The sequence below is a fragment of the Nematolebias whitei genome, chromosome 7 (genome assembly GCF_014905685.2).
Source record: "Nematolebias whitei isolate Nwh7 chromosome 7, NemWhi1, whole genome shotgun sequence".
NCBI classification, from domain to species: domain Eukaryota; kingdom Metazoa; phylum Chordata; class Actinopteri; order Cyprinodontiformes; family Rivulidae; genus Nematolebias; species Nematolebias whitei.
This window is the reverse complement of record NC_056504.1, coordinates 42,918,391-42,930,532: the sequence shown is the minus strand read 5'-3', so window position 1 is coordinate 42,930,532 and position 12,142 is coordinate 42,918,391. Positions and strand designations below refer to the sequence as shown.

At 39.4% G+C, this 12,142-nt stretch overlaps 2 protein-coding genes across 2 annotated transcripts in view; one reads left to right on the top strand and one right to left on the bottom strand.

Moving 5' to 3' along the window:
* Window positions 1–1,598: 1,598 nt before the first annotated feature.
* LOC119412852 (insulin-like growth factor-binding protein 6) lies at window positions 1,599–3,207 on the bottom strand. Its single transcript, XM_037679889.1, has 4 exons — window positions 2,901–3,207; window positions 2,026–2,054; window positions 1,817–1,936; window positions 1,599–1,724 (listed from the first exon to the last, which is right to left on the bottom strand). Exons 1-4 carry the CDS (start codon window positions 3,205–3,207, stop codon window positions 1,620–1,622), a joined length of 561 nt encoding a protein of 186 aa, XP_037535817.1. The 3' UTR covers window positions 1,599–1,619.
* Window positions 3,208–5,668: 2,461 nt separating this feature from the next.
* The window catches only part of spryd3 (SPRY domain containing 3), a 20,746-nt gene continuing 14,272 nt past the window's right edge, over window positions 5,669–12,142 (top strand). The window contains exons 1-4 of the mRNA XM_037679615.1: window positions 5,669–5,774; window positions 7,006–7,152; window positions 7,300–7,375; window positions 11,838–11,962. Of these exons, the coding sequence (XP_037535543.1) occupies window positions 7,025–7,152; window positions 7,300–7,375; window positions 11,838–11,962 (329 nt within the window). The 5' untranslated portion in view covers window positions 5,669–5,774; window positions 7,006–7,024. The remainder of the gene's footprint in view (window positions 5,775–7,005; window positions 7,153–7,299; window positions 7,376–11,837; window positions 11,963–12,142) is intronic.

Here is a 12,142-nt window from a genome sequence, read left to right as displayed (position 1 = left end):
TTATTTTTTTTAATATATATTTTTTATATATATTTTCCATGATGACTCCATGATTTCCATATTCACTGGTTGACTGGACATCATGAACTTCACGCAGACTCTCTCACTGGTACATTTTCATTTTTAAATCACTTCTTGGTCTGCTGCCTTCATACATCTCCTCCTACATGTCTCTGCGTGAGTGCAGCTACCACGTGCGCTCTCAGGACATTATTACACGCAGTGTTCCCTCAGTGAGGACTGAACTAGACAAAAGGGCCTTCTCCTACTCCGCTCCTGTTTCCTGGAACGTCTTGCAAAAAGATCTGAAGAAGCTCTCAACCTTGATTTCTCTAAGTGGCTTCAAACATCTAAGTTCCTGGGAAAAACCCATAGACATGTTCCTGTTTTTAGTTTTCTACATCGCTTTGCAATCTATCTGTTTTTGTTACTTTTTTTTATATTATTTTCTTTCATTTATTTTTATCAATTCATATGCTTTATTTTATGATTATCTACTGCTGTCATGAATCTTTGTTAAAATCAGGTCTCTCTTGTAAATAAGTCTTTGAGGCTCAATGAGACTTACTCTTTGAGGCTCAATGAGACTTACCTGTATAAATAAAGTTTGAATGAATGACTCCTCTTGTTCCTCTTCTTTCACTTTGGGTTTTTGCTGCTGCCCGAGACATTCACTCATCAGTTCATCATGGGGGCTTTCCTCCTGGTGAAGGATCTTTTAGTTGTTTTATCCATTGTTTTATCCTGTATATAGTGGACCCTACCTAGTCCTCTGCCTCCCCCTTTCTCTCAGTGTATAGTCTCCAGGTGCTGTATACGTACACACACACACACACACACACACACACACACACACACACATATATATATATATATACAGTATATATATCTAACAGCTCATAAAATACACAAAAACAAGTGTGTTTAGGTGAATATTGTCCATGTTTATCAGTTTTAATATTGTCAAGCATAAACAATTTCCCATTCTTGAGATCTCTGCAAAGAGCTCTAGACACCACTCTTACAACTGTGTACAAGATGGCCTTTATTAATATAAATAGACATATTTACAGTCATATAAATACAGTTATATGTCAGGATTGTATGCAACAAGAACAATGATACACTTAGCGCAGTTTCAAGTTTCAAAATGTACCAAAATATATAAATATGAGAACGCATAAAACAATTACAAAAATAAAAAAAAAACTCATTGCAAACTGTAATGCTGACAGCGGTTCACGGTTTGAGACATTTGTGGATTTAGATAATTTTTTACTGGAAGTTCAAATATTTTTAGAAGAAAACCATCGAACTGAATGATCTAATAGGAGTAAAATGTCGATTTGCGTGTAAAGTTATATTCTGTTTAATTGGATCCGTGTTAAAGGTTCCCATCAGGAATCAGACATAACTAGATGTAATACAGACGGATGTGATAAAGAACCAAATCAACAGTCTGAATGTGTTCAGCAGAGGGCGCACAGACACCGAGTTTGACCTCCTGGTGAACCAACGTTCCTCTGCTTCAGTCTGATGCAGAGTGAGGATCTGAGCCACTGGGTTCACTTTTTGTTTCTGCTCCTTCATCTCAGTCCCATCTCTTCATCTGTTCCTCTCTAACAGCTCAAGCTGCCCTTCTGTTTAGCCTTGGGAGTGACAGGCACGCCGTTCTCATCCACGCACCAACACGTTCCACGCTGCTTACCTCGAGATGACCAACACTGAGCGCAAACACACAACACAAACAATGAGGCCTTGAACCTTTGAAGCAAGATCGTGTAGTCCTGATGGAGCAGCTTCCCCGCAAACTCACCTGCTTCTTTTTGAAGAAGCCACTCTTGTCGCAGTTGGGCATGTAGATATCAGGACTGGACTTAAATAAATGAGCACTGAGATCTTTGATGAGTGTGATCAGCAGTTTACGGCACGGGGCCTGCAGGAAGAAACAGATTTATGAGGGGCGATTCATTCCCAGTCACGGTTGCAAACGTTTGCTGAAAAACACTTGAAAGATTTTTATACCTCAGTTGGACTCTCGGTAGAAGCCGGACCTAGTATCAGATAAAAAACACACACAAATGTTAGATATTTCCATGTGACCGCACGTGTAAATTAGTCATCTACTTCACAGTGAGCTTGCTTTAGGGGATTTCTTATGTAGATTAAAATATACAAACACTGCTAATAGGTATTTATCAAAGAGCTTCTTCAACTTCATGATAACTTTTAAAGATTTAGGTTTTTTTTAATTAACAAAGTCGTTCCCAAACATTTCCGCTTTTCAAAAAATAAAAAATAAATTAAGCAGCAGAAGATTTTGACTCCCCAGCAGTTGCTGGTTGAAGTATTCAAGCATCTCTAATGAGCCTTTCAACAAATAAAACTCGCTCAACTTTTATATATTGTTTAAACAATTCATGACTACTACCTTTGTCTTTTTTTTCCAAGTTTTTATTAAGGAACAACACAAAAAAATGCATGTTTCATCAATTTAAATAATATATATACACACACACACACACACATATATATATATATATATATATATATATATTCAACACCTGGTGTCTAATATTCCTTTATTTTTTTTATTTATTTTACCAAACTACTACCTTTGTCTTTAATAGTTAAGGATAAGTTAATTTAACTCTTTCCCCAGATCCGTCCTGAGCCCCAATGAGGTCCCAACCCCAACTTTAGCTACTGATGAAGCATTTTTATCTCTCAGAACTGCGCTGACAGATGGAGAGAATAAAACAGTTTATCTTAAAGGAGGAAAACAATTAAAAAAAAATTAATTAAAAAATCCCACAAATTAAAACATAACTTCAAGAAAGAGTAAAATATAGTAGATGTTGAAAATGATCCATTCATTCAAGCTGTTGGGCGGCTCCTACCTTCAGTGTGGACCTGTGTGGTGGTGGTTCGAGTGGTGCTGGTGGTGCTGACGTAGCTGCAGACTCCCCTGCCCTCCAGCAAGGCACGGAGAGGCCTCGGCTCCTCCTGCGGAGGTTCACAGCGCAGGCCGCGGGCGCACTTCAGAGTATAGACGCCACACGGCTCTCCAAGAACCAGAGTGGTGTTCAGACCTGCAGGCGCCTGCTTTCCTTTACAGGTGGGACATGCTCTCAGCGGTGAGGTCAGCACGCTCGCCAGGACCACCTCAGAGAGGAGCAGGACCAAGACGTTTAAGCTCAGGAACATCTTGACAGTCCAAGGTTTTTTACAAACGTATATGGGTATCTTTAAGCTGTTTGAACGATTTTCAAAAATCAGCTCCTGCATGAAAGATGTTTGAAATCCTCAGGCTGCCTGTGTGGGTGCAGTTTCCTCCAGCCGACTAAAGGATGATAAGGCAGGCAGACACTACTGGCAGCACCTTTTAAAGACTGAAGAAAGGTATGGGAGGGTGTGTTATGGAGAATGTTAGCTTTCCCTCTAGTTTCCACACAGCTGAGCACCCCACCCCCCCGGTTCGACAGAATTCTGACACATACGCAGACCCACACGCGCTCGTTCCAGCTGCTGTCTATCATTCTGGACATTGTGAGGTTTTCTACACTGACATAAACCGCAGGTGATCGTGCTGCTGCTTCGTTGCTCTGCCCTTCGTTTATTTACGGAAACGATGCTTTAATAAGAAAAATACTGTCAAAGTCCAGCAACATGATGAATGGCAGACAAGACAATGCGTTACTTTAAACCTTTATAAGACAAAACGGTTTCATGTCTGTCTTTTTCTTCTTCTTTCGGCTGTTCTCTCTTCAGGGCTCTCCACAGCGAGTCAACCTCCTCCATCCCACTGTCCTCTGCATCCTCTGTCCTCACTCCAACTATATCCTCTAACTACATCCATGTAGCATCCACCTCATTAAGTACAGTTTATTGAAAGTACTGTACTTTGATTCCGAGCAGTTGTCAGGCCTAAAAAAGAAGAAAGAAAACTAATCTGGAGTAGATGAATAACTGAGAGTCATGTCTGAAAAATGCATAGATTGCTCAAGACCTTTGCACAACCTTGCATTTATTGTCTCTTTTGATATGACGCCTACTGCAAACAGAGCAATGGTGGACGTCAATGCGATCTCATTAGGTCACCAAAACAGCATTAAGACTGTTTCTCTTCACCGCCCCTCGTTCCGCTTTCTGACTTTGTCTTTTCTTCTTATCTTGCAGCAGCCTCTAAATAAACTGTATTCTCTGAGTGACTTCACGGAGCGTCTCAACGTTGAGTTTAAGTTTGAGAGGAAATGATTGAAGCTATAATAAGGAGTGCCGTGGAAATCTGTGTGACTAAGACATTAACCATCATGGTAAAAGTCCCAGCCTGTAAATTCCGGTCTGTGAGTCACAGTCACGTGAAATTAGCAGACAACTCTACCGGTGGTCATTGATATGTAGGCTGTGAAAACAGCCACATTACGTGGGTCTGTATGGCACTTTGCTTTTTATTGCACACATTTTAGGTTTCTTCTACAGTATATAGAATTTTTTTGTGTCTTTTAAATAAAATAGAATATAAGGAAAAGCAGAGCATCTTTATAAAGCTAAACAAAGCTGGACGTGAAGAAAACAAATAGATTAAAATTAAATTAAAGGCCCAACTCCTTGAAAGAATGCATATCACACACCACTTAATGCCAGAGAATTAGACTAAGATCATCTTGATGAGAAGTGACATAGTTGGTCAACCTTTAAAAATACCATTGTGTATAATCTCATGGGTTATTGAATGTTGTCAAGCTCAGAGCATTGTGAATGACTCTCAGCTACTACCACGTAATGTTAGCTCAGTGTCTGTCAAATTGACTGAGTTGTAGACATTTTTGCGTTGACTAGCTGTGGCGGTCGTCTTGAATCAAATTACTCCAAAGGATATCTGATTGTGAATTTACATCCAGTGATTATTCCTGTGAGATTTAATAAAATCAGTTCAGTAGCTCATGAGATGTTTTGTTAACAGACAAACAATGTTGACTCCAACAATAAACGCTAAAGTTTTTTTTGTTTTTTTTTTAGCAAGGATCATATGCATTAAGTAGCACTTGTAATATGCGTTGTTAATGACTCAGCTACAACTACAACAATTTTTAGCAAAAAAATCAGAAAAAATGTCTGAACTATAGCCATTTTAATATTTTTAGTATCCATTGGCTTTGGTGGCCATATTAAAATGGGTTGGCTCTAAAAGTTAAAGAGCTATAGAAGTACATCCAGTGATAATTTCTTGGACATGTTATAAAAATCTGTCCAGTGGTTCACAAGATATTTTGCTAACAGAAGTACAGAGTTGACTCGAGAAAAAAAAAATTAAAAAGCCTAGAAAATCTGATAGCGCTCATTAGTTGTGTTGAGGCACAATCTCAGGTACTACCACATCAACTTTAGTTTAATATTTTGTAAAACTGATTGAGTTAAAGCCATTTTTGAGTTTTTTAATGTTAGTTGGCTGTGGCGGCCACCTTGAATCTGGTTAACTCCAAAAGGTAATCAATTGTAGATGTACAACCATTAAATAAATTATTTAAGTTTAATTTAAATTAGTCCTCACACGCACGGGCAAAACCATTATCTTTCATCATTGGCGACGGACGGTAATTAAAATATCTTTGAGCGCAGTGACGGCACTGCGCGGGTTAAATGTTCCTCAGTTTTGATTGGTCGAGAAGGCGGGACTTCCGGGAGTGCAGGTTGGACCATAAAGTGAAAGACTTCGCCTCCTTAAAATAGGAAGAAAACCCAGAGGACGACGCGTCACAAGTTATAAAACAGTAAGGGATCAACATAAGACACAAACTTAAAATTGTGTGAGTTAAACCTGAGTTATGTGAACGTTAAGGCCACGTAATTAGCCACACGGCGCGGAAACGTCTCAAAACAGCTAACCGGCCAACAAGAGTCCAGCGTGTACTTTATGAGGCTGCGTTTGAGGAACGCTCGTAAATTTGAGAACTGAACGAGCTACGGAGCAGCTAATGAAAAGACAACAACACAGAGACTAACTTGCTTTTTTCGAAACACAAGATCGGTTAAATTCTGGTATTTGTTCTCGGTCCTCACCTTCGATATAAATCAACTCTAGTTTTCATTCATTGCTCTTTGAAAGAAGGAAAAGGCCACAATTTCAGTTTTAAAAGGTGTCGTAACACTTAGCTGACACATAAACAACACTTGAATTATTCGTAACTTCAAAAAGTCACATCGTGATTTATGTCACATTTTTGTCTTAACATTATTCTTAAGCTTCTGATCTGAGAAAAGATGACATTTTGGGTGTTGAGGGTGATTTTGAACCATCTAATTTCTGGCTGCAACACCAAGTTTATAAGAGAACAAAGGTAACATCTGAATTCATATATTGCTGTTTAGATTTTTAAAAGTACAGTGGGAGAAAGTCTGGCCTTTCTTATGGGTAGCTTATTGTATAAAATAATGAATGTCCCAATTTACACACTATAAGACACTTGAGGGGGCAAAATCTGACCATCACAGGACTGTCACAGTTTTGGACCCATGTTTATCCCTGTTTCGGGTGTCATATCCCTGTCCAGGTCTTTACTTGTCTTTGGAATGTGGGAATAAATGAGAATGGAAAACCACAAAATCTTCATAGCTATGGTTTGGCCTGAGGGTCTAATCCATACCCGTCCTGTTGTCAGGCAACAAGAGAGATCATCTTGTGGTCAATATCATTGTTTGTTTTTAATAATACCTGCTTTTTTTAAAGAGGGAACTGTTCTGGTTTATAGTGAGATGCGTCACCAGTGAAAACAAAGCCCAAAGGCTGTTTTTGTATTTAAATTACACCTAGTAATTAAAACCGACATTTAACGCGAAGAAGTACTAACAACACTCCTGTTTTAAGTTACTTTAGTCACTATTGACCAAAAAGTACACAAGTCCATACTCGGGCTGCAAAATAAGAGTTAAAATTGTTCAGATTAGTCGATGTAAATGTTTTCAACATAAGATTTGGTCTCACGGTTGCTCTTTGTGTTCCAGAGTGTAATGATTTTCAGACATGGACGACATAAACCTTCATTATCGCTTCATGAACTGGAGGAGACGAATTCGAGAAATCCGTGAGGTCCGAGCCGTGCGGTACCGGGAGCGGCTCAAGAGGATGCTGAGAGATGGCGACGTCCTCAGGTAACCCGGATGAGCCACTGTGTAGGCTGACAGTGGGGAGAAAAGAACAGAACAAACTGATTTGTTATATTTATTTCTGGGTATCATCTCACTTTTCTTGCTTTAGACTGAATTAATTATTGTTTATTCTTTTTATTGCTTGCAAAGGTATCATGGGAACTCCGATGAAGTTGGCTGTTTTGTAGCTGCAAGACCGTTATCTAAAAGGATCCGCTATTTTGAAGTAAGAGCTGATGGTTTCTTCTCAGTCTGAAGCTGCTCTTTGTTCTGTTTCTGGGTTCTAGTTGTACTCTACGGAGCGCACTTTAACAAGAGTGAAATCTTTGACTAGCTCCATAAATATGTCACAAATCTGAAACGTGAGCACCGATGTGGTTACTCACTGCAAGATGTTCCACTTCAGTGCTCAGAAACTGATAGTGGATTTTCTCACATGAACAAGCAGCACATAAACACTTCAGCAGGTTTTCAGCAGCTCTGCTTAGTTTCAAGATGAACTTTGTGCACTTTACAGTTTTCTTTTGACATTTCAGCACATTTTCAGTAAATCTCCCAATTTATACCTTCTTCAAATATGAACTTGGGACGGATTAATTAGTTAAATACCAACATTTACTATAGAAACTAAAAGTAAGTAGGTATTTGATGTAGTAAAAAAATACTTTTTTGTTCCTAATTTGGGAGAATGCTGCCAACAGTAATTGAGCAGATGTGATTTTTAGGCCTTAGTGCAGCACTGTGTCAAAAAATGACAATATTCTGTTTTAGAAATCTCTTTATGAGTTTAGTAACTCCTCTTAATATCATTGCCAGTCAACATACACTGCCTGGCCAAAAAAAGTTGCCACCTGGATTTAACTAAGCAAATAGGTACGAGCCTCCTATTGGATAATTACTGCATGGAAGATTATCTTTCAGCAACAAGTTATTTAACCCCAACTGGTGCAACGAGTTGCTTCTCATTTATTAAACAACCATGTTGAAAGACACATTGCGTGGTCGTGGAAAAGATGTCAGTCTGTTTGAGAAGGGTCAAATCATTGGCATCAAGAAGAGAAAACATCTAAAGAGGTTTATGCTGGTGAAGATTCTCAGTCATCCAGGACATGATAAATTCAAAAAGCGTTCAATACAAAAACAACTGAGATCTAAGGAGGTTGCAGAAACTACTAAAATTGGGTTAAGACCTGTCCAACGCATTATTAAAAACTGGAAGGATAGTGGGGACCCATCGTCTTCGAGGGAGAAATGTGGCCGGAAAAAAATCCTGAATGATCGTGATCGGCGAGCACTTAAACGTTTGGTGAAATCAAATGGAAGAAAAACAACAGTAGCACTCAGGGCTATGTTTAATAGTGAAAGTAAGAGCATTTCCACACGCACAATGTGAAATGAACTCAAGGGATTGGGGCTGAACAGCTGTGTAGCCTTAAGAAAACCACTAATCAGTGAGGCTAACTGGAAAAAAAAAAGGCTTCAATTTGCTAGAGAGCATAAAGATCGGACTCTGGAGCAATGGAAGAAGGTCATGTGGTCTGATGAGTCCAGATTTACTGTTTCAGAGTGATGGGTGCATCAGGGCAAGAAGAGAGGCAGGTGAAGTGATGCACCCATCATGCCTAGTGTCTAATCATCAATGCAAGATCTTGGTGAAAAATTAATGCACCGCTGGATGGAAATAGATCTGGTGACATCACAGAAGCTTACTGAAACAATGCCACAATGAATGTACGCTGTAATCAAAGCTAAAGGCGGTCCAATGAAATATTAGTGTGTGACCTTTTTTTGGCCAGGCAGTGTATTTATCTCTTCACCTCTGGGGAAAATTTAAAACTGGCAAACAACAACAACAAAAAAAACAACAACTTAGAAACAATATTCTGAAGCACTGCTGTTTTTTTTTATATTTTTTTAGGGCTAATTATAGATGGACTGAGGCAACCTAAAACATTATTATTTTATAAAGTAAATGTTTTTTTTGTTTTTTTTTTAAGTGCGTTTGTGGGACGTTATAGACACTGAACCTTCACAGATGACAGGTTTGACATGGTTCTGCTTCTTTATGTTGCTGCTTTGCACAGTTTATATAAACGTATACAATGAGGAAAATAAGTATTTGAACATCCTGCAACTTTGCAAGTTCTCGCACTTAGAAATCATGGAGGCGTCTGATAGAAATTTTCATCTTAGTTGCATGTCCACTGTGAGAGACATAATCTAAAAACAAAATCCGTAATCACAATTTATGAATTTTTTAAATGATTTATTTGTGTGTTACTGCTGCAGACAAGTATTTGAACACCTGCCAATCAGCAACAATTCTGTCCCTCAAAGACGTGTTAGTCCTCCTCTAAAAAGTCCACCTCCACTCCACTTATTATTCTAAATTAGAAGCACCTGTTTGAGGTCGGTAGCTGCATAAAGACACCTGTCCACCCCACACAATCTGTAAGACTCCAACTACTAACATGGCTAAGACCAAAGAGCTGTCCAAAGACACCAGAGATAAAATTGTAGACCTCCACAAGGCTGGAAAAGGCTACGGGGCAATTGTCAAGCAGCTTGTTGAAAAAAGATCAACTATTGGAGCAATTATTAGAAAATGGAAGAAGCTAAACATGACTGTCAATCTCCCTCGGACTGGGGCTCCATGCAAGATCTCACCTCGTGGCGTATCAATGATCCTAAGAAAGGTGAGGAATCAGCCCAGAGCTACACGGGAGGAGCTGGTCAATGACCTGAAGAGAGCTGGCACCACTGGTTCCAAGGTTACTGTGGGTATTACACCAAGACGTCATAGTTTAAAATCATGCATGGCACGGAAGGTTCCCCTGCTTAAATCGGCACACGTCCAGGCCCATCTTAAGTTTGCCCTTGACCATTTGGATGATCCAGAGGAGTCATGGGAGAAAGTTCTGTGGTCAGATGAGACCAAAATAGAACTTTTTGGTCTTAATTCCACTCGCCGTGTTTGGAGGACGAAGAATGATGAATACCATCCCAAAAACACCATCCCTACTGTGAAGCATGGGGGTGGAAGTATCATGCTTTGGGGGTGTTTTTCTGCACATGGAACAGGACGACTGCACTGTATTAAGGAGAGGATGACCGGGGCCATGTATTGTGAGATTTTGGGGAACAACCTCCTTCCCTCAGTTAGAGCATTGAAGATGGGTCATGGCTGGGTCTTCCAATATGACAATGACCTGAAGCACACAGCCAGGAGAACCAAGGAGTGGCTCTGTAAGAAGCTTGTTCAATTTATAGATTTTAGTTTGTTGGCTAAAGTGGTTTATCAAACCTCACAGTTCACCTTTTTGAATATTCTCATCGATTATGGTAAAAATAAAAAAGTTGAAGGTTTCTTGGATTCCTTGAAGGAATCTGCGTCACCCGCTGCATGTCAGATTCAGATATTCTTAATTTCATTCGCACCACATGCGATACATGTGGTGGAATGAAATTATGTACACAGGGTCCCAGTTACATCCAAAAAGAAAAAGAAAAACAGTAATAGGATCTAAGATATTAGCTAAGAAAAACATTAACTAAATATACACAAATCAACACTTGCTCTTCTCAAGGGCAGAAACTGGCAACAAAATTGACCCTTTTCACCTTTGGCAATGAGTAATGTAAAAACTCTGTACAAGTCTTACTGCTTTAGATGCAAAGAGTACCAGCCTTTAAAAGTTGGTCCCAATAAGATTTTGTAAACCATCTTAACTTAACCAGTAAAGTTATGCTAACCATGAATAGATGTTAATATTACGCTTTATTAAAACAGTTGTTGTCTGATTACTGGGCTATTTCAGACCCAGTGGTTTCACGTGTCCAATAGCTCTACTTTATTTCTCTTTAATACACAAACATGAGGCCAGCATCCATTCCTGAATAATCCATGCGCTAACTCCTGTTGGGCCTAACACGGGGTGGCGTTTGTAAGTTAACCTCGTAGCTTGCGTGTGGTCCCTTTGTTGTGACTCAGCTTTCTAGGAGTAATGGTGGAGGGAGCAAAGTACATGTGTGAGTGGCAGTAAGTGATAAGTGGGCACAGATTTTAAGTCTGATTGTAGATTTTTAGGGTTTATCTGCGTGCTGGAGAGAAGTTTAGATTTATTTCTTGTTGCTCTCAGGAGACCAGTGTTGAGATCATGGGAAATGGCTTGAAAGTTTCCTCTCGTCTCGCGGGACCTGACAGCCGTTCTCCGGTTTCATTGAGTTTTGTGTGTACAGCTCCTCGGGGATGATGTCACTCGGTCAATATTTAGTTATCAAAACAATGGTAAAAACTTAAGTACTTCCAATCTGTCATGCTGTGTTGCACAACACGACTGTATATTGTTTCAGGTTTGATCAGTTTGTACAAAGATCATTTCAAAATAAAACGATAGAAAAAAAAAAAAGGAATCTGAGATGGCACCTTCAGAGGCAAATAAACCTGAACTTTTTCTAAACATTGCTTTTTATCTTGTGATTAAGATTAAGATTGTCATAATCTGTCTCTCACATATCATGCACATGAAGCTCATGAAGACCAAGGAAGAATATTTTATTACTTTTAGGTAATGAGATCTGCTCATTTCTTTTTGATTCAGGCTTGTAAAAGGAACTCTTTGGTTACACTAAAACTTTATAAAGTAGAGAAAATGTTTCCTAACATTAACAGGCTGTGCTCTTTGCAGGTGACTATCGTTGATACGGGAGTGAGGGGGATGATTGCTGTCGGTTTGGTGCCTCAGTTCTACAAACTGGACCATCAGCCCGGCTGGCTTCCCAATTCTGTGGCTTTCCATGCAGATGATGGCAAGTATGTGATGGTTTGTTTATCTCACACATACACAAAGTGGAGCTGTAGTAGATAAAGGCTTTTCTTACGTTTTTTATTTATTTTCAACAAATTAAAACACAACGATCTAATGAGAAGTTCAGTTGTCTTGGAGTAGAGACCAGTTGAGGCCCTGAACACCGGGGGGGGGGGGGGGGGGGG